Raw genomic sequence first — 24,353 nt, forward strand, 5'->3', positions numbered from 1 at the left:
GTGGCTTATGAGTTGGAATTACTAGCAAGCAGCAGGATCCATAATGTATTTCATGTGTCTCGCCTTAAGAAGGCTTTGGGACATAATGTTGTTGCTTCAGCTGAGTTACCTCCACTTGATGAGGAGGGAGTTGGTTTTGGTTCCAGAAGTGTTGACGTGTATTTTGTACACTATCAAACACATAATAAAATACCCAAGGGTACCTTATCCTCTCTTGAGTAAAGTCTCTGAATGCTGAAGATATCGCGAAAAGCATCAGTCAGGATGACTTCAAGGTTCTTTGCTGTAGGATCTCTACGTGTGGATAAGCTCTCTGTGGTATGATGTGATTTGCTGGAATCACAAGGGGACTTACACTTGATGACTAAACTTCTGATTTGCTTTGAATATTGCTCGAACACAGGATTTTACTGCCTTAGCTTTTAAAAAAAAGAAAAAAAAGATGAGGGCGAGGAAAGAATCTAATCCTAATACTAAGGAATGTAAGAGCAATGATTGAGCTTTGATGAAATTCTAACTAAGTCTTGTTTTGACATCCCAGGACCATCTCCACAAGGTTAGTGCGATCTTCGAAGGAAAGTTTTATGGTGTTCAAATCATCACTGCAGGCATAGACACCATCAGGTTGATACATACCAATGAAGAAGCGATAATTGAAGTTAAGCTTAAGCTGAACGATTCCAGTTCACTACGCAAGGCAAGTCTGCAATCAACAAACTGCTAGTAGTATGGATATACGAATTCCACCATCAATCAAGCACATTTCTTCCACTCATCAAATAACATGAAATCAAATATGAGAAGTATAAAGACCATGCAAATTGTTGAATCGACCCATAAATTTCACCATTTCTTTAATGAAGTTACAAGTCTTTTACAACAACATCTTGGCAACAATCTTTGCCTTCTCTCTTTACTCTACTCTAATTGCTATTCTATCAACTGCTAATCACCTTCTAACTACTCTCTATTCACTAACTCTATTCTATTGCTTTCTATCTATTGCTTTCAATTCCTTTACAAATGAAATGTCAGGGCTTATATAGTGCCCTCAATACAATTCGATGGCTTAGATCAATTCAAGATCAATGGCCAATATTTTACAATGAAAACCCTAATTAGGGTTTGTTACAACCATTACATAACATTTAATGCTTGACCAATGAAATAATTGTATTGCTTGGACACATGTCCTCTATGGAAAAATCGACCAATGGATAGCCGGGGTAGGTACATCTAAGTTTGTGCCATCTTCCATAAGTTAGGTACATTGAATCTGGACGTGTTGAGGTGGATCAATCCGACTGGAGAAGTGATGACTAGGATGCCACCTCGTCTAACACTTGTAACTTGGTAGATATTCAACTGGATGTTGTTGAGAAGCTAGCTTTAATTAATTCATCTGGAACTATCTGCTTCTTCAACGAACCCTTGCTCTGACTTCTTGTGTCCTTGATTTGCAGGATGATGATGTACCTCGCCTTGGAATGCTGGATTGGAAGACGTCGCCCTTGATGATGTTAGTCCGACGAAGGCCGTCCTTGATGAGAACCTCCTTGATCTGGCTTGATTTTCGTTGAGGAGAACCTGCCGACTTGTAGATCCTCCGGGCTTTGGAGTCGCCATCTTGATACCTACACAACATTTCAAAATTAGTAATATATCTTGAAATCTAAAAATTAAACTTTAAAAGGAAGATTCAAGATTTTAATTAGGAAACTTCATGATAAATCTTGAGTTATCATTTCCTAATTAACCATGCAATACTTAGACTTTTCTAAAAAGCCTCTCAATGCCGAAGATGTCGCGAAAAGGTTCAATCGGGATGACTTCAAGGTTCTTGTATGTAGGGTCTCTACGTGTGGATAAGCTCTCTGTGGTATGATGTGGTTTGCTGGAATCACAAGGGGACTTACACTTGATGACTGAACTTCTGATTTGCTTTGAATATTGCTCAAACACAGGCTCTTACTAGCTTTGATTTAGAAAAAAAAAAAAAAGGAAAAAAGATTTGGGCGAGGAAATAATCTAATCCTAATACTAAGGAATGTAGGAGCAATGATTGATCTTTGATGAAATTCTAACTAAGTCTTGTTTTGACATCCCAGGACCATCTCCACAAGGTTAGTGCGATCTTCGAAGGAAAGTTTTATGGTGTTCAAATCATCACTGCAGGCATAGACACCATCAGGTTGATGCATATCAATGAAGAAGCGACAATTGAAGTTAAGCTTAAGCTGAATGATTCCAGTTGACTACACACGGCAAGTCTGCAATCAACAAACTGCTAGTAGTATGGATATACGAATTCCACCATCAATCAAGCACATTTCTTCCACTCATCTAATAACATGAAATCAAATACGAGAAGTATAGAGACCATGCAAATTGTCGAATCGACCCATAAATTTCACCATTTCTTCAATGAAGTTACAAGTCTTTTACAACAACATCTTGGCAACAATCTTTGCCTTCTCTCTCTACTCTACTCTAATTGCTATTCTATCAACTAGCTAATCACCTTCTAACTACTCTTTATCTATCTTCTAACTGCTTCCAACTATTTTTTTTACAAAATGAAGAACCGGGGCTTATATAGTGCCCTAAATACAATTCGATGGCTTAGATCAATTCGAGATCAATGGCCAAGATTCAATAATGAAAACCCTAATTAGGGTTTGTTACAACCATTACATAACATTTAATGCTCGACCAATGAAATAATTGTATTGCTTGGACACATGTCCTCTCTGGAAAATTTGATCAATGGATAGCTGGGGTAGGTACATTGAAGTTTGTGCTACCTTCTATGAGTTAGGTACATTGAATTTGGACATTGTTGAGGTGGACCAATCCGACTGGAGGAGTGATGACTAGGATGCCAACTCGTCTGACACTTGTAGCTTGGTAGATATTCGATTTGGTGTTGTTGAGAAGCTAGCTTTAATTAACTCATCTGGAACTATCTTCTTCTTCAACGAACCCTTGCTCTGACTTCTTGTGTCCTTGATGTGCAGGATGATTGATGTACCTCACCTTGGAATGCTGGATTGGAAGAGGTCGCCCTTGTTGATGTTTGATCGAAGAAAGCCATCCTTGTCGATGCTAGAATGGAGGAGGTCGCCCTTGTCCTTGCTTGATCGTCTTGGAGGAGACCATCCTTGATCTGGCTTGATTTTACAACTCCGGGATCTCCATTTGATGCCTACACAAAATATTAAAGTTAGTCTTTGAGCATCAAACCTCAAAGCATGAAATTTAAGACCTTTCAACAGTAAAACTTAAGATATTAATTTGAAAAAAGTCATGATAAATCAAGAACTACACATTTTCAAATTAATAATGAATGGAATTTGGATCTTCAAGACTTAGACTTTACAAAATTGCAATGGGACCATAATAAGTCTCGAATAAGAACTTCAAAAAATGATTCTTCATACCTTCCCTTTGAGTATTTAAGTACAAAACCTTGAAAAATGAAGGAAGAGGACCGGATTTTGTTGGGCAAGATTTATAGTCCTTCCTTGGATGAAGTACGCCTCCTCTAGTTTGAAAAAGAATAAACTCCACTAGCCTCTTCAAAAATCTGGAAATCCACCTTCAAATGTCTTCAAAAAATCTGGAAATTATCCTCCAATCTAGCAAGAAATTCGCCTCTCCAATAGCCTTCAAGATGAATTTCGCCCTCCTTAGTCTCCACACTTTCACACTTTAGAAGGGATGAATGAATGATTTCAACTTGAAACAATTACCCCCCTATTATATAGAGCGCTCACCTTCTTTCCTCCAAGAGGCCGAACTAGCAAATAAGCCTTAAAATAAAATATAAAAAACACTAAGAAGAAGGCCGACTTGATAAATAAAGACAAAATAATGCCTTGTGCGCTCAACTTTTAATTTTTTATTTCACAAAAATTAATTTTAAATGCCTTTATAATAGAAATTCAATTTTTTGAGTCCCAAAATTAATTTATTAAATGCCAATTTAATTAATTTTTTTCAAATATTCCAAAGTTAGCAATTTGGCATCTAATGCGATTTGGAGGATATTAACGCCCAAATATGGTAAAAAATAATGAATGCCATTAACTTCGCTCTGGTCCCTTGGAGAGGGACAGGAGCACTTTTTCATTTTTAGGCTAGGATTCTCAATTTTTTGAAGTCAAACCTTTGTTCACCATGCTTTAGAAGATCTTTCCCATCTCACACAACTTTGCCTTAGCATAATCTCGGGTGGAATTTGTTGTTTCATAAAAAGCGCCCTGGTCCCTTGGTGAGGGACGGGAGCACTTTTGAATCCATTGCATGAATTCTCGATCATATCAACTTCAAATTATCCTCCAGGTGTAGAATATCACATTTCACTCCATCTTGAGCCTTGGTAATAAAAATATCATTTCAAAATGCAAGGTAAATAGTCATATTTGGAAATTGCGCCCTGGTCTCTTGGTGAGGGATAGGAGCACTTTTGCCAGTTGTCGTCAAAATTTGCAACTCTCGCATCTCAATTCCACTTCAAGGCATTTTAAACACTTTTTCAAACTTGCGCCTTGGCCTCAATTTGTCCAAAATTGGTGAGAAAGGCTAGATAACATGTTAAGCACTCTGGTCCTTCAGTGAGGGACAGGAGCACTTTTTCAACTTCAAGCTTATCCGTCCTTTGCTAGCTTCCCAAATTATCTTCAATGGGCTAATCATGTCCTCTTCCACTCATTTCAATCACAAACTTGCCTTGTCTTTGCCAGAAATTTACACTTTCTTGGAAAATTGCTCTGGACCCTTGGAGAGGGACGGGAGCACTTTTTGGAAAATCGCTCTGGTCCCTTGGAGAGGGACGGGAGCACTTTTTGGAAAATCGCTCTGGTCCCTTGGAGAGGGACGGGAGCACTTTTTGGAAAATCACTCTAGTCCCTTGGAGAGGGACGAGAGCACTTTTTACATTTTGGCGTACTTCTTTGTTCTTTAAAACTCCCAATTGCGTCTAAGGCATAAAACACCATTCGTCCTTCCCATCCAAGTCAAGTTTTGCCATAAAATATCAAACAAAGAGGAGAAACTTGAAAAAGTGCCATGGTCCTTCAATGAAGGACAGGAGCACTTTTTGTCACTTGGGTTGATTTACTCCTTTGTAGACCACTTAAATTATATTCAATGGACAAAACATGCTTCCCTTGACCTCTTCAAATCGTAAAATCACTTTAATCTTGCAAAAATGGTGCAAATTTGAAATTCAAGCTCCGGTCCTTCAGTGAGGGACGAGAGCACTTTTTGCCTTCTAAGCCAAAATGTCTCACTTTTCACCTCGAAATTCCTTTGCTAGGGAAGATTTCATCTTACTTCACGCTATGAATAAAAGTTAATGTCCAAAAGAGGTCTAAAATTGTGCATATAAAGAAAAGCGCTCTGGTCCTTCAGTGAGGGACAGGAGCACTTTTGACCCTCTAGGCAAAAACTTCATCATTTCTTTGCTTTCAATCAAGTCTGGATGCTTTATCATGTTCATTTTGTCCTTCACTATGCCTTTGATGTTTCAATTTGACCAAACAAGGCCAGGAATGGCTCAAATAAGTATTTTCGCCCTGGTCCCTTGGAGAGGGACAGGAGTGCTTTTGCCTTGGTCCTCCTGAGAGGGACAAGAGCGCTATGCGCTCTGGATCCTCAGTGAAGGACAGGAGCGAAATTTGACTTTTCGAACTCTCCGACAGGATAATTTTTATGGAATATAACATTTCTTATACTTTAAGTTATATTCCATATATACTTTCAGGATGTTTGAGAGTGGTTTCAGACCTCCAGGAGTTACATTTCAAAATCTAGTTCCGCGTAAGTGTGGAGACTAAGGAGGGCGAAATTCATCTTGAAGGCTATTGGAGAGGCGAATTTTTTGCTAGAATGGAGAATAATTTCCAGAATTTTTTTTTTTTGAAGGTATTCGGAGGCGAATTTCCAGATTTTTGAAGAGGAAGGTAGAGTTCTTTTCCAAGCTAAAGGAGGTGCATTTTATCCAAGGGAGAGCTTTGATCTACACTTTGCCTAGCCAAAATTCATCTATTTTTACATCATTTCTTAGAGTTAATTCTCAAGAGGAGGTATGGCAAAATCATCTTGACACACTTATTCAAGGTTTGATTTTTTTAGACATTTTTTACAAAAGTCTAAGTATTGTATGGTTAATTAGGAAATGATAACTCAAGATTTATCATCAAGTTTCCTAATTAAAATCTTGAATCTTCCTTTTAAAGTTTAATTTTTAGATTTCAAGATATATATCTAATTTTGAAATGTTGTGTAGGTATCAAGATGGCGACTCCAAAGCCCGGAGGATCTACAAGTCGGCAGGTTCTCCTCAAGGAAAATCAAGCCAAATCAAGGAGGTTCTCATTAAGGATGGCCTTCGTCGGACTAACATCATCAAGGGCGACCTCTTCCAATCCAGCATTCCAAGGCGAGGTACATCATCATCCTACAAATCAAGGACACAAGAAGTCAGAGCAAGGGTTCGTTGAAGAAGCAGATAGTTCCAGATGAATTAATTAAAGCTAGCTTCTCAACAACATCCAGTTGAATATCTACCAAGTTACAAGTGTCAGATGAGGTGGCATCCTAGTCATCACTTCTCCAGTCGGATTGATCCACCTCAGCACGTCCAGATTCAATGTACCTAGCTTATGGAAGATGGCACAAACTTAGATGTACCTACCCCGGCTATCCATCGGTCGATTTTTCCAGAGAGGACATGTGTCCAAGCAATACAATTATTTCACTGGTCAAGCATTAAATGTTATGTAATGGTTGTAACAAACCCTAATTAGGGTTTTCATTGTAAAATCTTGGTCATTGATCTTGAATTGATCTAAGCCATCGAATTGTATTGAGGGCACTATATAAGCCCTGACATTTCATTTGTAAAGGAATTGAAAGCAATAGATAGAAAGCAATAGAATAGAGTTAGTGAATAGAGAGTAGTTAGAAGGTGATTAGCAGTTGATAGAATAGCAATTAGAGTAGAGTAAAGAGAGAAGGCAAAGATTGTTGCCAAGATGTTGTTGTAAAAGACTTGTAACTTCTCATATTTGATTTCATGTTATTAGATGAGTGGAAGAAATGTGCTTGATTGATGGTGGAATTCGTATATCCATACTACTAGCAGTTTGTTGATTGCAGACTTGCCTTGCGTAGTCAACTGGAATCGTTCAGCTTAAGCCTAACTTCAATTATCGCTTCTTCATTGATATGCATCAACCTGATGGTGTCTATGCCTGCAGTGATGATTTGAACATCATAAAGCTTTCCTTCGAAAATCGCACTAACCTTGTGGAGATGGTCCTGGGATGTCAAAACAAGACTTAGTTAGAATTTCATCAAAGCTCAATCATTGCTCTTACATTCCTTAGTATTAGGATTAGATTCTTTCCTCGCCCTCATCTTTTTTTTCTTTTTTTTTAAAGCTAAGGCAGTAAAATCCTGTGTTCGAGCAATATTCAAAGCAAATCAGAAGTTCAGTCATCAAGTGTAAGTCCCCTTGTGATTCCAGCAAATCACATCATACCACAGAGAGCTTATCCACACGTAGAGATCCTACAGCAAAGAACTTTGAAGTCACCCTGATTGATCCTTTTCACGATATCTTCAACATTCAGAGACTTTACTCAAGAGAGGATAAGGTACCCTTGGGTATTTTATTCTGTGTTTGATAGTGTACAAAATACACGTCAACAGAATTGACGCTAGAAGGAGGGACAAAAGTCCTGCACAACTCCTTGCGAATATGATTATCTATGAACAACTTGATAATGATCGAGGCATGATAGTACTCGCCCTCCTTCTAGTGCCAATTCTGTTGACGCGGGAGGAGGGTGAAAAGGTCCTTAAGATTGCTCCTTATAAATTATAAATTGATAGAATCTGGATTTTCAGGTGTTAGGCATTCATCACGATCAGCCCTCCTTCTAGCGCCAATTCTGTTGACGTGTATTTTGTACACTATCAAACACAGAATAAAATACCCAAGGGTGCCTTATCCTCTCTTGAATAAAGCCTCTGATTGCTGAAGATATCGCGAAAAGGATCAATCAGGATGACTTCAAGGTTCTTTGCTGTAGGATCTCTACGTGTGGATAAGCTCTCTGTGGTATGATGTGATTTGCTGGAATCACAAGGGGACTTACACTTGATGACTTGAGGCGTACTTCATCCAAGGAAGGACTATAAATCTTGCCCAACAAAATCCGGTCCTCTTCCTTCATTTTTCTAGGTTTTGTACTTAAATACTCAAAGGGAAGGCATCAAATGGAATTCTATTGACGTGTATTTTGGACACTATCAAACACAAAATAAAATACCCAAGGGTACCTTATCCTCTCTTGAGTAAAGCCTCTGAATGTTGAAGATATCGCGAAAAGGATCAATCAGGGTGACTTCAAGGTTCTTCGATGTAGGATCTCTACGTGTGGATAAGCTCTTTGTGGTATGATGTGATTTGCTGGAATCACAAGGGGACTTACACTTGATGACTGAACTTCTGATTTGCTTTGAATATTGCTCGAACACAGGATTTTACTGCCTTAGCTTTAAAAAAAAAGAAAAAAAAGATGAGGGCGAGGAAAGAATCTAATCCTAATACTAAGGAATGTAAGAGCAATGATTGAGCTTTGATGAAATTCTAACTAAGTCTTGTTTTGACATCCCAGGACCATCTCCACAAGGTTAGTGCGATCTTCGAAGGAAAGTTTTATGGTGTTCAAATCATCACTGCAGGCATAGACACTGGTGCAGGAGCACCTCCAATTTTCAATTTCAGGTCAAAGATGCAGAAACTTTCATAGGACATTAAGACAAATCAGAAGAATAACATGTGCGATCAAAGTCATATTGTGGTTTTCAAACAGTGCCATGTCTTGTTCTATTTGTAAGGTCTTCAAAGGCTCATTTTGTGTTTTCAATGTCCTTCAAGAGACTAGAAACTTAATTGTAATGTCCAAGTCTCAAAGAATGTTCATGAAGTCTAGGAAGTAGGAGTGTTTGGGAACCTTTTAAGGTTTTTAAAGTTAAATAATTCAGATTTTCAAAGTGAAACGGTTATGTAGTCTTTTTGCAGTGAAATACCTTTTAAAAGATCTTTAAATATTGTAAACGGATGTAACCAACAAAAAATGGGGTTGAAACAGTTGTAACCGGGATTAATGTATGCGAAGGGAACTCAGTGTACACAGATGTTCTCGGATACACAGTTTGGCGAACAGTTAATAAAGAAAGACCATCAAGTTTGAATAGGCCCAGATCTTTTATATTGATTTTGGAATGATCGACTGATGTTCTGAAATGTATTGAGCTTCCTTGATCATTATTTTGTTTGGGGTTGAACTTTATTATTAATTTGAATTCTCTGTTGCGCCGTTTATAGTAACAGTAGTTTTTTTTATTTGCCGTTGTTGAGTTTACTGAAAGATCCCTGATGGATCTCTTTTACCAATCTGCTGTAATTTTTATTTATTTAAATTGATTTTTCCTGCTTATTAATATTTTCTTTCAGAAATAGACAGAAGTTGCAGAAGGGTTGAATTCCTTTTGTATTTTGATGATTTTTTCAACAAGTAAATAATGAAGTACAAGTACATGAACAAAGTACTGAAAATGAAGTTCATATACAGCGAAAACAAATTCGATTCAAGGCAGATTTCTGAATATAAAATCAAATATTTGACCAGCTGAAGATTTCCAATAATTTCAGGAAGATTACAATCAGGAATAATTCCAACCTGGATGCTGAAAGAGTAACATAACTAGGAATGAAGTTGTGGCAAGATTCCAGCCCTCCAAGTGCTGCACGTGGGAAGGAAAGTGGCTGCCAGGTACAGCCGTACGGCTGCCAAGTACACCCAACTGGTTAGAAACCCCAAACCCCACGCTGAACTCTGTCAGAATTGCTGAACCTCCAGAAAGAATGCCGTACAATCTCCAAGATGCTAATAGCTGCAAACAAATCCAAACCACTGTATTGGGGGCTACGTCCCAAACAGGCAAGGCATTGGGGTTGGCGTCCCAGATGCTGAAAAGCTCTTCCAGAGCCAAATCTCAAATCCAAGATGTAAAATGTGTAAAAGATAATCATAGAATGAAGCTCCTATCCCCTTATAACCCCTCTCAATTGCAAATCGAACCCTAATTGTCTCCAAGTGGCGTGGTCTAGTGGAAATGTTATAATTTCTTATTTTAAAGTGGTCATGTTACTAGAAAATGACCTTTTTCCCCATAGACAGAAATCCGCTCACTGAATTGCCCTGAGACCAAAGAGAAAGATTTAAAGAATTTCAAGATCTTTCCAACGAGCTATCACACAATAGGATACGCATCCAGATGAGACCAAAAATCCCCTTATTACTCCAAAATGGCTAACAACTTAGCCTTATTTAATTATTAAACGCTAACTTAGGAAATATTAAAAATATAACCCAAATAGCCACAAAATGCCCAACTGACATTACAAACCCTAAAATCATCCTGTCACCTGTCTGTGACTGAAGTCGGAAATCAAGGATTCACTGGTAGTCTCATCCCTAAAATCTAGGGATGTTCCTAAAATTTAGGAAACAAGCCCAATCTCTTTGAAACTGAAACCATCTAAAAGGTCATGAATAACCTCACGACTGGCAACTGTCACGACCTCCTAAAATTTAGGGATACCCCCTAAAATCTAGGAACTGCTCCAAACTGGCTCCAAACTGCCTGTAAAGCCAAAATCCAATCACTATATGCACTGAATGAGTCCCAATCAACCTCTGCTAGCCTACGAGACTCCAATTATAGGCCAACTCCTCCGTCTCCGATGTCCACTCTAGAAAGGGGACATGACAAGCCTCCCCTCTCGGAGTTGCTTGCCCACAAGCAACTGAAACACCAATCCTCCACCATCCCAAATAAGATGTAAACAAATCATTGCATGTAACTGCTGCTCATCTCTGATATAAACAACATGCAATGCCCCGGTTTGGAATGGCTCCTCAAAATGCTGAAGCACCTGTGCTGTCAAATCAACACTGTCTGGGTCCCAGAGCGAAGCATAGCTCCCGCTGAATACCTCAAGTGAGCAATGGAAAACTATATCATCTCCATAGATCAAATATCCATAAATGCCAAGACCACTAGTGTGTCTGTGATCACCAACATGCATAACATCCGTCATAATATCCAATGAATGCCAATCCATGGAAGACCCTCTGTGATCTGACCCCATCTGACACAAGTGACACACAACTGCCACACACTGCTGCTGATGTGCCGGAAGATCTAATGCCAACTCACTAGACAATATATAATACTGACTAAAATCATCACTGTCCAAGCTGGCATCTAAAAATATGTAATCACCAACTAGCAATGAAACAATCACCCTGTCTAGAGAATCAGGTGAAATTGCTACATCAACTGGCTCAAAGTACTCACTAGGAGTAACATCACATAACTCATCCACGCCAGCTATCTGATGACAATCAACCTGTGGATCAACTGTCGTCCCACTCTGCTCGAAAAACTGAGATGGATAGTGGGTAAACTCCAGCTCCATCCTCGTGATATTCCGAACATACCGTCCAAGTGTCAACAACCATTGTACACCCACGACTACATCTATACATCTGAAGTGAAGCAACCCATGTAGGATCCACGAAAGGAAGGTACTACACATGTCTATACCATGATCCCACACAAACCACCTGTAGGACATAAACTGCTCCTGCTGCTCTCCTCTGATATAAGTGCCATATAATCTTAATATCTGGAGCAACATACTATAATCCCTATAAGACGATGTATCAAATGAATCAACACCTGGATCCCAAATAAAACTAAATCCACATCCATCTGTCATGAAGAGACAATGATAGTAAGAGGCATCGTCGATACCGTGTCTCTCTATAGCCACTGTGAAACCATAAATACCACCAATCTTCAATGTTGAAATGGACCCATCAATAAGACAATTTCCAACAAGCAAAGTGTGATGGAAACCTCTCCAAAACCTTTGATCAGCGGCTGCAACTTGCCCAATTTCTCCACAAGTTAGTATGTCTTCATTGGAGGATGCCAAATAAATATATTGTTTAGCCATGCACCAAATATAGTCTCTTACACGCTGATCTTCATAGCCCACTATCACATCTAAGAAAACTGAGTCACCAATTAATAAGTACATCGCTGCCCTATCATATGAAAGAGGTGACAAGTCCACAAATGAATAGTAGATGTTTTTGTTCTGCAACATGGATAAACCTTCAGTGGCTGGTCCACTATGAATGCCACCGAACAACTCATAAACTTCACACCTAGTCTTCCCAACTTGAATGTTCTCAATGCAAGGTTTCAAATTTGACTCATTAGATGAAGGAAAATTGCTGATCAAACTCAGAAAATCAAACTGATTTCTATTTCCATTCAATATATCTTCGCTGTCCTTTTCTTCCCTTGGAAGAAATAAAGATCTAATGGATGATTCTCTTTGTATCCTTGCATCATCTAACCGATTGTGACGCTCTTTGACTCTTTGGAGGTGGTGTCTTGCTTGGGCAGCAAGCGTTTTTGCTTGGGCAGCTCTATGTAACCAATCTTCGTTCAACTTTTGGCAATGTTTTATATCAGCTGCCCCAAAGTACACAAAATCAGACTTATGGTGAGTTGTATTATTTGCATCAGCATAACCCATGCTTGTACCATAAGCACCCGCAAATGTAGAATGCAAATCTCTATTCTCTTCATGACCAAAGGCTGTCATATCTTGAGGGAGATAAGTTATGTCACTGCTGTTATGGACTTCAGAATTATGATCATACTGTGGTGACAAATCTTTGGATTCACTACACACCATTAAATTTCGACTTTCCTCATGGTCTTCCCAATTGAGAAGAGGAAGTAGTGTGACAAATGAATCCAAACTTACGCTGTCCATTTCAACCTCATGTTCTTCATCAATTGCTGATTCAAAATCAGTCTTTGGGCAATCTGAAAACTCATCAAACCTCTCATGAATGTCTTGTGTATTGCTTGAAGTTACAAACTCTTCCTTCACATCTTCCACCAAAAATGATGGGACAGCGTTGTAACCAACCAAAGAGGCACCAATTGGATCTACATGTCTCTCAAAATCTTCAAATAGTTTCCTACCAATCTCACTGGTAAACATCATATCTGCTCCTCTTCCTTTGCTTCCCTTGCTCTCAATTGACTCTTGTTTTGTTCTTGGTTGATGACGTGGACTTGAAAACATCAAGTCATCTTCAACTGGTACACCCATGAATTGTGTGAAGGAAAGGTGGTCACGTATCTTTTTAGGAAGAGAGCAATACTTATCATAGTTGTTCATAACTATATCATTGAATGTCTTGGCAGGAGACCTTCTCCTTGTACTTGTTGAAGGAGTTGTACCCTTAGACTGTCTGGAACTCCTTGAAGGTGTTTGCTCAAATTCTTTTCCTGCTTGTTTATTTCTAAACAACCCTGTCATAATGTCCAATTTGATTTTCAACCAAACTAAACTCAAATCTGAATTAGAACTCTTAATCTTCACCCAACAGGCTGGCAAGATCAAAGCTCTGATACCACTGAAAGATCCCTGATGGATCTCTTTTACCAATCTGCTGTAATTTTTATTTATTTAAATTGATTTTTCCTGCTTATTAATATTTTCTTTCAGAAATAGACAGAAGTTGCAGAAGGGTTGAATTCTTTTTGTATTTTGATGATTTTTCAACAAGTAAATAATGAAGTACAAGTACATGAACAAAGTACTGAAAATGAAGTTCATATACCACCAAGACAAATTCGATTCAAGGCAGATTTTTGAATATAAAATCAAATATTCGACCAGATGAAGATTTCCAATAATTTCAGGAAGATTACAATCAGGAATAATCCCAACCTGGATGCTGAAAGAGTAACATAACCAGGAATGAAGCTGCGGCAAGATTCCAGCCCTCCAAGTGCTGCACGTGGGAAGAAAAGTGGCTGCCAGGTACAACCGTACTAAATCTCCAAGATGCTAATAGCTGCAAATAAATCCAAACCACTGTATTGGGGGCTACGTCCCAAACAGGCAAGGCATTGGGGTTGGCGTCCCAGATGCTGAAAAGCTCTTCCAGAGCCAAATCTCAAATCCAAGATGTAAAATATGTAAAAGATAATCATAGAATGAAGCTCCTATCCCCTTATAACCCCTCTCAATTGCAAATCGAACCCTAATTGTCTCCAAGTGGCGTGGTCTAGTGGAAATGTTATAATTTCTTATTTTAAAGTGGTCATGTTACTAGAAAATGACCTTTTTCCCCATAGACAGAAATCCGCTCACTGAATTGCCCTGAGACCAAAGAGAAAGATTTAAAGAATTTCAAGATCTTTCCAACGAGCTATCACACAATAGGATGCGCATCCAGATGAGACCAAAAATCCCCTTATTACTCCAAAATGGCTAACAACTTAGCCTTATTTAATTATTAAACGCTAACTTAGGAAATATTAAAAATATAACCCAAATAGCCACAAAATGCCCAACTGACATTACAAACCCTAAAATCATCCTGTCACCTGTCTGTGACTGAAGTCGGAAATCAAGGATTCACTGGTAGTCTCATCCCTAAAATCTAGGGATGTTCCTAAAATTTAGGAAACAAGCCCAATCTCTTTGAAACTGAAACCATCTAAAAGGTCATGAATAACCTCACGACTGGCAACTGTCACGACCTCCTAAAATTTAGGGATACCCCCTAAAATCTAGGAACTGCTCCAAACTGGCTCCAAACTGCCTGTAAAGCCAAAATCCAATCACTATATGCACTGAATGAGTCCCAATCAACCTCTGCTAGCCTACGAGACTCCAATTATAGGCCAACTCCTCCGTCTCCGATGTCCACTCTAGAAAGGGGACATGACATTTACAGCAGAGTTTTAGAAGATGAAAGTCATCCCATGAATATGTTAAGGCCTTATATTCATGGGAGACGTTTTCTAACATGTAAAATATATCACTGACTATGCATGTGCAGTTTGGAGAAGTTTAGGTGATCACCGTTGATAAACAGGGGAAGATGCCGATGAGTGAAGGTTTCGAAAGAACAGAACAATTTGTTTATGAATCGGGTTTGCTGGGTATCGGGTTTTAACAAATTCTTGTTGTTGAATACATGTTGAAGTGTTGAGCATCGGGTTTCACCGTTAAGTGAATGATATCGGGTTTATTGGAGGGAATTCATAATATTGTTGGAATCGAGTTTATACACTTGCCCTGGTTCATGAGTTATCTGCTGTGATGAACGTATGTTTATGAGTATCAATTCATAGTTTAATGTATGGTGTGAATTCCACAAATAATTCTGAAACTATATTCTGGTGACAGACCGTGGGTAGTAATGGTGTCTTTGTAAACGTTATTCGCAGTCAATAATTTCATTGGAAAAAGATTGATGTTTTAGCAGTCGCTTTGAAAGAATAGTGATTTGGGGTATCGATTTGAAACTCTCACAGATTTGTTTAACCGTTTGTGGAAAACATTTAAAGAAATCTTGTTTGGATAAATTACATTGCCAATTGATCCTATAACAGTGCCAAAAGTTCAATACATGAATATCTAAACAGGGAAATGGGTGTATTATGTTCCTAAGAAAATACAAAATCAATGTTATGAACCAGTATCAGTCTTAGAAACTGATTTCACGATAAAAGGAACGAACTCTGTTTTGGGTCTGACCGAGAGCAGATAAGAGACTAAAAACTTTCCAAAAGTTTATTGATTGAACTTGGCTCAATTTGTTAGAATGGCTTCTATTGATCGTATTCTATTGTTATGCACTACAATACTATGATTATAGAAGAGTCTTTTCTGTTTTAGAAAATTGATCAGATTTCAAGAACCGACTTCAAGCTTGGTGTCATTAATGCATTGAGTAAACATCAAATAACATAAAGGTGATTGGGTCTATCAAGTTTCAGTTGTCAAAGCTCTGCATCAGACACCATCAGGTTGATGCATATCAATGAAGAAGTGATAATTGAAGTTAGGCTTAAGCTGAACGATTCCAGTTGACTACGCAAGGCAAGTCTGCAATCAACAAACTGCTAGTAGTATGGATATACGAATTCCACCATCAATCAAGCACATTTCTTCCACTCATCTAATAACATGAAATCAAATATGAGAAGTATAAAGACCATGCAAATTGTCGAATTGACCCATAAATTTCACCATTTCTTCAATGAAGTTACAAGTCTTTTACAACAACATCTTGGCAACAATCTTTGCCTTCTCTCTCTACTCTACTCTAATTGCTATTCTATCAACTGCTAATCACCTTCTAACTACTCTCTATTCACTAACTCTATTCTATTGTTTTCTATCTATTGCTTTCAATTCCTTTATAAATGAAATGTCAGGGCTTATATAGTGCCCTCAATACAATACGATGGCTTAGATCAATTCGAGATCAATGGCCAAGATTTTACAATGAAAACCCTAATTAGGGTTTGTTACAACCATTACATAACATTTAATGCTTGACCAATGAAATAATTGTATTGCTTGGACACATGTCCTCTTTGGAAAAATTGACCAATGGATAGCCGGGGTAGGTACATCTAAGTTTGTGCCATCTTCCATAAGTTAGGTACACTCAAGCAGGACCTGCTATCCATGATCTCCCCGACAGCACTCAAAAATGCAAAGGCCAACTGACAAAACCCTAAAAAAACTAAAAACAAACCCTAAAAAACAAAAAAAAATCAGGGGTCCCCATTTGCAATGGGGCGATGTGTGAAAACATCACAACATCTAGCACCACCTTGAATAAATGTTCCTGAAACATTTCAGAGATAAAGACTCAATCGACACCTAGAACCTTCGGAAAATTCAACCCAACTTATCAAGAGATTAGAAAATGTACTCAAAGTGGAAGAAAAATCTTTGACCAGATCTAGACACTTAGTCTTTGATTACCCAGGTGTGTGCAAGTGAATTCATTCCTCTCGACAAGACAATTATAACCTTCAGGTTCCCCTGTGATTAGCGACATACTATGTCCGAACTTCAAAAGCAACCTGGATAGAGCCTCGCTGCCAATCAGACGTCCATAGTCCCGACGAGGTTATCGCCGCAAGCTCACAAACATTGCTCCATTGCCAGCCAGGTGTCTATAGCCCCGATGGAGTTACTCGCATATTCCCCTTAGCCAATTTTGATATTTCATTGCATTTCATTTTTTTTCTTCATTTTTCTCTTTCATTTTCTCATTTTTTCCTTTTGATATTGCTTTTTCATCCCGTCAATTCCTTTGGCTCATAAGCAGTGAAGCTTACTAGGGTTTGAGGATTGCGGTGGCGGTGAAGCCAGATTTTAGATTTTTCACCAATCACAGTTTTGCCTGAAAACCATAATGACTCAGAGTCTATTAATGTGTAAAGATATAGTAATCAACAAATGTCGGCATCAAGATACAGAAAATGATTCCCTTCCAAGTCAAATACAGGTCCTGATCATATGATAAAGCTGGAGAGGAACAACCTCGGATTTCGAGCACTTCATGAATAGATATCTAAGAAATGAGTCTAACATAAGATCTAGGATATTGCCAATGTGTGAGCAACAACACAAACGCCTTTCTCATAAGATGGAGACTCCCACTCAAGACACCTAAACTAAAGCAAACGACCGACGAACTGACTCAAAGCAAACTAAACTAAAGCGCACACCAAAAGCAAACTATCTACAGAAGGCAAACAACTAAACTAACTGAGCCATACTAGATTATGAGTCAAATGACTCAAGGCAAATCAAGAACAAGGCTCAAAAAATCCCTAACCTAAAAACACGAAAAGAAAACCTACTCTAAACCTATATACAAGACTCCTAGACTCGACACGACTCAAGGAAGCAAAATATATACATGACTTCACATGGTTTCTCAGGTTGTGCAACAGGAGCATAGCAAACGTGATGGTTCTCAGTTGGGCAAATTCATCCTTAAATACAGAAAGGCAAACTCTCACCATGCATCTCTCATACTCAAGCAAATTTTCACTCAAAATGATGAATTGAGGTAATTCATTAGGACCATGATCAATCCAGATGCAAATTGTTTTCCCAAAATCCCCATAATCAAAATCATAATAACTTTCAAAGCTAGGATTAAGGAAAGAGACAACTTGGCATATTTCAAGCTCATACGGAACTACATTGTCGGAAGCAAGGTCACCAGCTGCTTCAGGAGGTCGCCATTGGTGATGAACTATTCCACGAGCATTCACAACAAGTTGATCTTGATTAGGAAGTTCTTCTTGAAACAAGTCCAGCGCCCCTTCAAGATTCTTTGTTTTCACCGAGACATCTTGCATAAACCAGGCATCTTTATGAAATTTTTTTAGCATATCCTCAAAAATGAGAGTCTTCTTGATGGATTGAGCTTCAAACATCTCCTCTAGTGGATCAAAGATAATCTCAAGTGATGTCTCGTCTTCAAGTATAGTCTCGGGAGGTCGGAGCTGATGATGGATCATATCACTCACAGTAACTTACTTATCTAGAAAAAAATTTGGCAATGATTCCATTTGTGTTTCCTCTACAAGTTCTTTCAATGCTTCCTCAAATATTACGAGAGTGATGAAATCTTTAAGCACCCCTTTGAATTGCTTTTCATATCTGGTCTCACTTATGACGATTTGCATCTCTTTGTTCAACATCTCAACTTGATTGTCTTCTTCAATGAGGCCATTTGAAACCTCCTGCAGTTCAGTCTCAAGGATCTCCTTTTGTAGCATAAACGAGAATTTTTCAAGGAATGAGTCATCTTCTTCTTTGATTGCTTGTTCAACTCCTAGATCTTCCTTTATCACTGTTTGAGTATTCTCAGTTGATTCTTCAACTTTTGTTTCATGGTATTCCTTTTCAAGTGCAAGGCATGGTGGGCTATCCACTGTAATACATTGTTCCTCAGGTACATTTGTATCGTCAACATACAATTGATCCTTCTCACAATCAGATGCTGGAACGATGTCTTGTTCATAGGTTCTCCTAAATTCGGCTGCGAGATGTGCACCCCAAGATTTGTTAATAATACATTCTTCCTCGGACAAAGTTGGCATTCCAAACTGGTTTCTAACTTGATTGATAGCCATTTCACATATTGAGCAAGTAAATTCAGAGTGAGGTCAGTTGTGAATCCTACACCACAATGGTAGCAATATGTTCTCAAGATGCATTTCGCCATTCAAAATGAGCTGACCCTGAAGTTGCTTTCTTCTGTTTCTAGCCTTGGGACATCCCAAAAGAAGATTTTTCCTTGCGCTGCCAATTCCATCCTTGATAAGTACTTCAAGCAATGCATTTCATCATGTTCCTCTGTCTCGTGGACTCGACACTGCCCTGGTCTTGCAAACTCGGACAATCTACGTGGATAAAGTTGTATATCTAATCTCCACCAAAGTTCAGGAAAATCAACATGTTGCTCCTCGTGAAACTGTTGCCGCTCCATTGAGAAATCTTTCCTTTTTTGATTTTTTTGATTTTTGATTTTTTTGGATTTTCTATTTTTTACTTTTTTTGGATTTTCTATTTTTGACTTTTTTTGGATTTTCTATTTTTCACTTTTTTTGGATTTTCTATTTTTCACTTTTTTTTTTTTGATTTTCTGGAATAAGAGAGATCTTGAATATCTCAAATTCAACTTGAACATTCAACTGATTCCAGCTTGATTCCTTCTTGCGTAAGTCCAACTAACGATCCAGCGATCACCTTCCTTCTTTGTATCACTTCCATCGAGTGTTTGAGAAAAAGCTTTCCACTGATCTTCCTTGGATTCAAGAGTTCGTGTTCGCTGTCAGGCACTCCTAATTCAATTCTATCGAGCGTGGAGGAGGGTAAAAAAGTCTTTAAGATTACTCCTTGCCAACATAAATTGATAAAATTTCGAAGTCCAACTGTTCAAGACCCCCTCCCTCTAGCGCCAATTCTGTTGACGCGGGAGGAGGGTGAAAAGGTCCTTAAGATTTTTCCTTGTAAATTATGAATTGATAGAATCTGGATTTTCAGGTGTAAGGCATTCATCGCGATCAGCCCTCCTTCTAGCGCCAATTCTGTTGACATGTATTTTGTACACTATCAAACACAGAATAAAATACCCAAGGGTACCTTATCCTCTCTTGAGTAAAGCATCTGAATGCTGAAGATATCGCGAAAAAGATCAATCATTGCTCCTACATTCCTTAGTATTAGGATTAGATTCTTTCCTCACCCTCATCTTTTTTCCTTTTTTTTTTTTTCCAAATCAAAGCTAGTAAGAGCCTGTGTTCCAGCAATATTCAAAGCAAATTAGAAGTTCAGTCATCAAGTGTAAGTCCCCTTATGATTCCAGCAAATCACATCATACCACAGAGAGCTTATCCACACGTAGAGATCCTACATCGAAAAACATTGGAGTCATCCTGATTGATCCTTTTCTGCGATATCTTCAGCAATCAGAGGCTTTATTCAAGAGAGGATAAGGTACCCTTGGGTATTTTATTCTGTGTTTGATAGTGTACAAAATACACGTCAACAAGAAGCTATCCTTGAATTCAGGGAACGAACTTTGAGGAGAAGAGTGATCAAGGAATACTTGATCAAATGGAAGAATCTACCAGCAGAGGATGCTACGTGGGAGAATGAGGAGATTTTATTGCATCCATCCTTACAGTTGCTTGAGGACAAGCAATTTTGGGGAGGGCGGACTGTAATGTCCCCTTCTCATTGATGCTCTTTCAGTGGTCCATTAGCCTATTCCTGAGACCTGTAGGCTAGGTGGAATGAGTAATCAGGGTCTAGCATCGATGAAACGAGGACTTACTATTTTTGGTAAATCAAGGAATAACCATTTTGGAGTCACTGTCCTACTGAGCCCTCCTTGCTTTGCATCTTGACGCGATGATCATATTTTTCTGAGCATTAATTCTTGACTTGCTATTTTTAGTAAGTGGCTGTGTGGCACAATTCTATTTTTGGCAAAAAAAAGGTTTTAGATTTCTGCAGCAGTCTGTGGTCGTCCGGGCTCAGTTTCATCCTGGTGGTGATAATAATCAGTACGGGAGACATTTGCAACATAATTAAATATTATTTCCTTATCCTAAGGTTAATATTTAATTAATCTATTTATTGGCTACTGGTTTATTAAATTTGGGATTAATGCCTATTTAATCCTAAGTTTGGCGAAATTCAGATGTTTTATGGAATGAGAAATATTTTAGGAGGATATTATTTCACTTTTGCACCGCCATTATGTGCCTAAGTGTGTAACGTGGGTCCTCCCCCTTCTTGGGCGTGAGTTTTGACTTAGGAGAATGGGCGCTTCACTTGGGTCCACATGTAAGTGGAATGAAATTCAAATGCAAGCGTGGAAGGATGTCATTTGAATTTGAAGAAGGAAGTTATAAATATGAGGCTTGGGTTCCCATTTGGATCATCTTGAAAATCTGTAATGTTATGCTGCCGGATTGGTGACAGAACTTGAGGCTTCGGAGTGTGTCTCCCTAGTGCTACCCGGTTTCGTACTTGAAATACAGTACCTAGCTGTGCCTTGCATTCTTCTACCTTCTCAGAGTTTTGCCATAGACATCTTGGTGTTGAAGTGATTCTGGAGCTTGCTGGTTTTGCCTGTGGCTGAAGCATATTTTTGCTCACATCTCTCTGCTGGAGCGACTAACAGTTATGGGCATCATTCCTATCTTCCTTCCCAGCACTGGCGATAAAGTTTGTAAGTTTATAGCACGTTTGTTTGAGTTTTGAATTAATTATGCAAAATCGAAATTCCTAGTCTAGGCGTGGGTTTTCTGCCTTGCATTGGGATGCATGCAAATTAAATAAAGGTCTTTTTGGGGTGTTGTTTTGATTGGTTACCATTGCATATGTTGTACGGTGGGTTTGGGACTAGTTTGAACTAGTTTGGATGTAAAATGAGGGAGTTATGAGTATTTTGGCATTTCTCTAGGCTGTTGGTCTATGTTTCCAACTTGCAGATTGGTTGTAACAAGAATTTATATCTTTATTATAGAAATATGCATTACTCTCCTTCTATCATTTCTATTATTGTAAGGTTAGGTAGTAGTACTACTAACCAGTTCTATCTTTGTAATTCTCATCCCGCTGAATAAGTGGAAGAGGTTGGCTTGCCGCCTTATATGCAACAAATTTGTAATTTTCAATCCTCCTGCTGAATAAGTGGTCGAGTGATAAGTTCAATGTTTTGGTCCTCCCGCTGAAATATGCGGTAGAGTGATTGTTAATGTAATGTCCTCCCGCTGAAATACGCGGTAGAGTGATTGAACTTCAGTTTCTTGTAATCTTTCCCTTGGTCGGTTTACCGCCAAGAAGTTTAGTTTCTATCCTGCTGTATAAGCAGAAGGGGCTGGCTTGCCGCCCATACATTGTAATTTTCAGTTTGTTTATCGATGCTGACGATCCCCGGAACACCGTATGCTCTCACCCTCCCAGTTTGGGCTCTCGGTGAACAAAAGGTAGAAGGGTTCCCTTTCAGTTGTTTTGCTTATTTCTCTAACCTTAACGGGTTATTTGTTGTGGATGAATTGTTATTGGCCTGAAAAAAACAAAAAAAAATTAGTGGGATATTACAATAACACATAGGCATATCAAACCAGATGAAGCCAAAAACCCCTTATTACTCCGAAATGGCTATATGCATAGCCTTATTTTAATTTATTTAATCGCTAACTTAGGAAATATTTAAATATATTAAAATATTTCCATAGATCCAATAATAGCCCAAAATAACCAACCAAACATGAATCTGACTTTGTCACCTGTCTGTGACTAATGCCGGACAAGATGGGCCAACTGGCAGTCCCATCCCTAAAATCTAGGGATGCTCCTAGAAACTAGGAAACACACCCAATCTTCCTGAAACTGAAACCATGGTATGGTCCCGTGGAACCTCAAATATGGAAACTGCCACAACCTCCTAAAAAGTAGGGAATCTCCCTAAAATCAAGGAACTACTCCCAACGGCCCACAAACTACCTAAAACACCAACTCCGGATATTGAATACCCTGTGTGAGTCTCTATCCACCATTGCCAGCCTACGAGATCCCCATAATAGGCTAACTCACATGTCTCTACTAGACAAACTAAAGAGGGGTGACAAATTGGAACCACATGAACATCCCCTTTCGGAAATGAAAGCTACAAGGTTCTCAAAGCTTCATCACCAATAAAGTATTGAATTTAGGAATGGGAGAAAACCCATTCTCCTAGAACCTCTAGAACACACAAATCAACACAAACCCAATTGACGTCCTTGAGTTCCAGATAGAAGATATGCATCTAATATATATTAATCCTAACACCGTTTCAATCATACATATTTATATCAAGTACCAACAACAAACTACCTGCTTGACTACCATTCCCGTCCACCAATTGAACATAAATATTATATATTCTAACAACTGAAAAGGAGTTCAGTTTAACAAACTAGAATAGACATAAATCTTAACATTTAAAATATGCATAATAAACAGAGCACCTACTTGCTTTTACATGATGTCAGTCAAAGATATGATTAGTAAGTACAATTTTTTAGGCAAAAAATAAACATGAAATGATACTTATTGGCAATAAATAGTATTATCAACACAAACTTGCTTCAAATTTTATAGAATCACAATTTGTTCCATTTTTCTAACTAAAAGATAGGATTTTACAAGTTTGTATAATGCCATTCCTTCTGATTTTCCTTACCTATGTCAACAGCCTTAACACATTAAGAAATAACTTTCAACACTCAATTTAAGCAAATAACAAAAGCAAAGGTTTGAACAAATTTTATATTTTAGAAAACATCTCTAAATAAGAGAAGATTATCATTAACCAACACAAAATATTTATAAATGAAGAAAATCAATAGCAACCAACATCTACCGTTTGAACTTGATAAATAATTCTGTTGTCATATTGGTAAGCTTATTGCTCCGGCAGAAAGTAAACATTACCTTTAAACAGTTTAGAGAGTATATGCAAGACAACAGCAGCCTCAACAATATTCCGCTTGCTCTTACCAAAATCATCTTCCTCTTCTCTTGCATCTGTTATATTAATAAAAGCATATGTTCCATACATTTTAGACTTAATATATGCATTGTCTTCTGCTTCCATTTTAACATTGGGACCATCCATGATACAATTTCCATAGAACTCCGTATTTGGGAATTGACTTATCGATGGATGCATGCGATACTGTGTATTTAGAATATGGACTGGGTGTCCAATTTGTTGTAATCTTTCAAAGAGACTTCTACCATAACCTGCTTTCTGGGATATCTGACAAACCAGGCATGA

The 24,353-nt window shown here is 38.3% G+C and overlaps 1 protein-coding gene across 2 annotated transcripts in view; it reads right to left on the reverse strand.

The window, feature by feature from the left end:
* Positions 1-24,353, reverse strand: part of LOC131045894 (uncharacterized) — a 101,833-nt gene that overhangs the window by 33,919 nt on the left and 43,561 nt on the right. For both annotated transcript variants that reach the window (XM_057979558.2, XM_057979559.2), the window contains exon 4: positions 24,008-24,335. In XM_057979558.2, the coding sequence (XP_057835541.2) occupies positions 24,008-24,335 (328 nt within the window). The remainder of the gene's footprint in view (positions 1-24,007; positions 24,336-24,353) is intronic.

This window comes from Cryptomeria japonica, chromosome 7 (assembly GCF_030272615.1).
Source record: "Cryptomeria japonica chromosome 7, Sugi_1.0, whole genome shotgun sequence".
Lineage (NCBI taxonomy): Eukaryota > Viridiplantae > Streptophyta > Pinopsida > Cupressales > Cupressaceae > Cryptomeria > Cryptomeria japonica.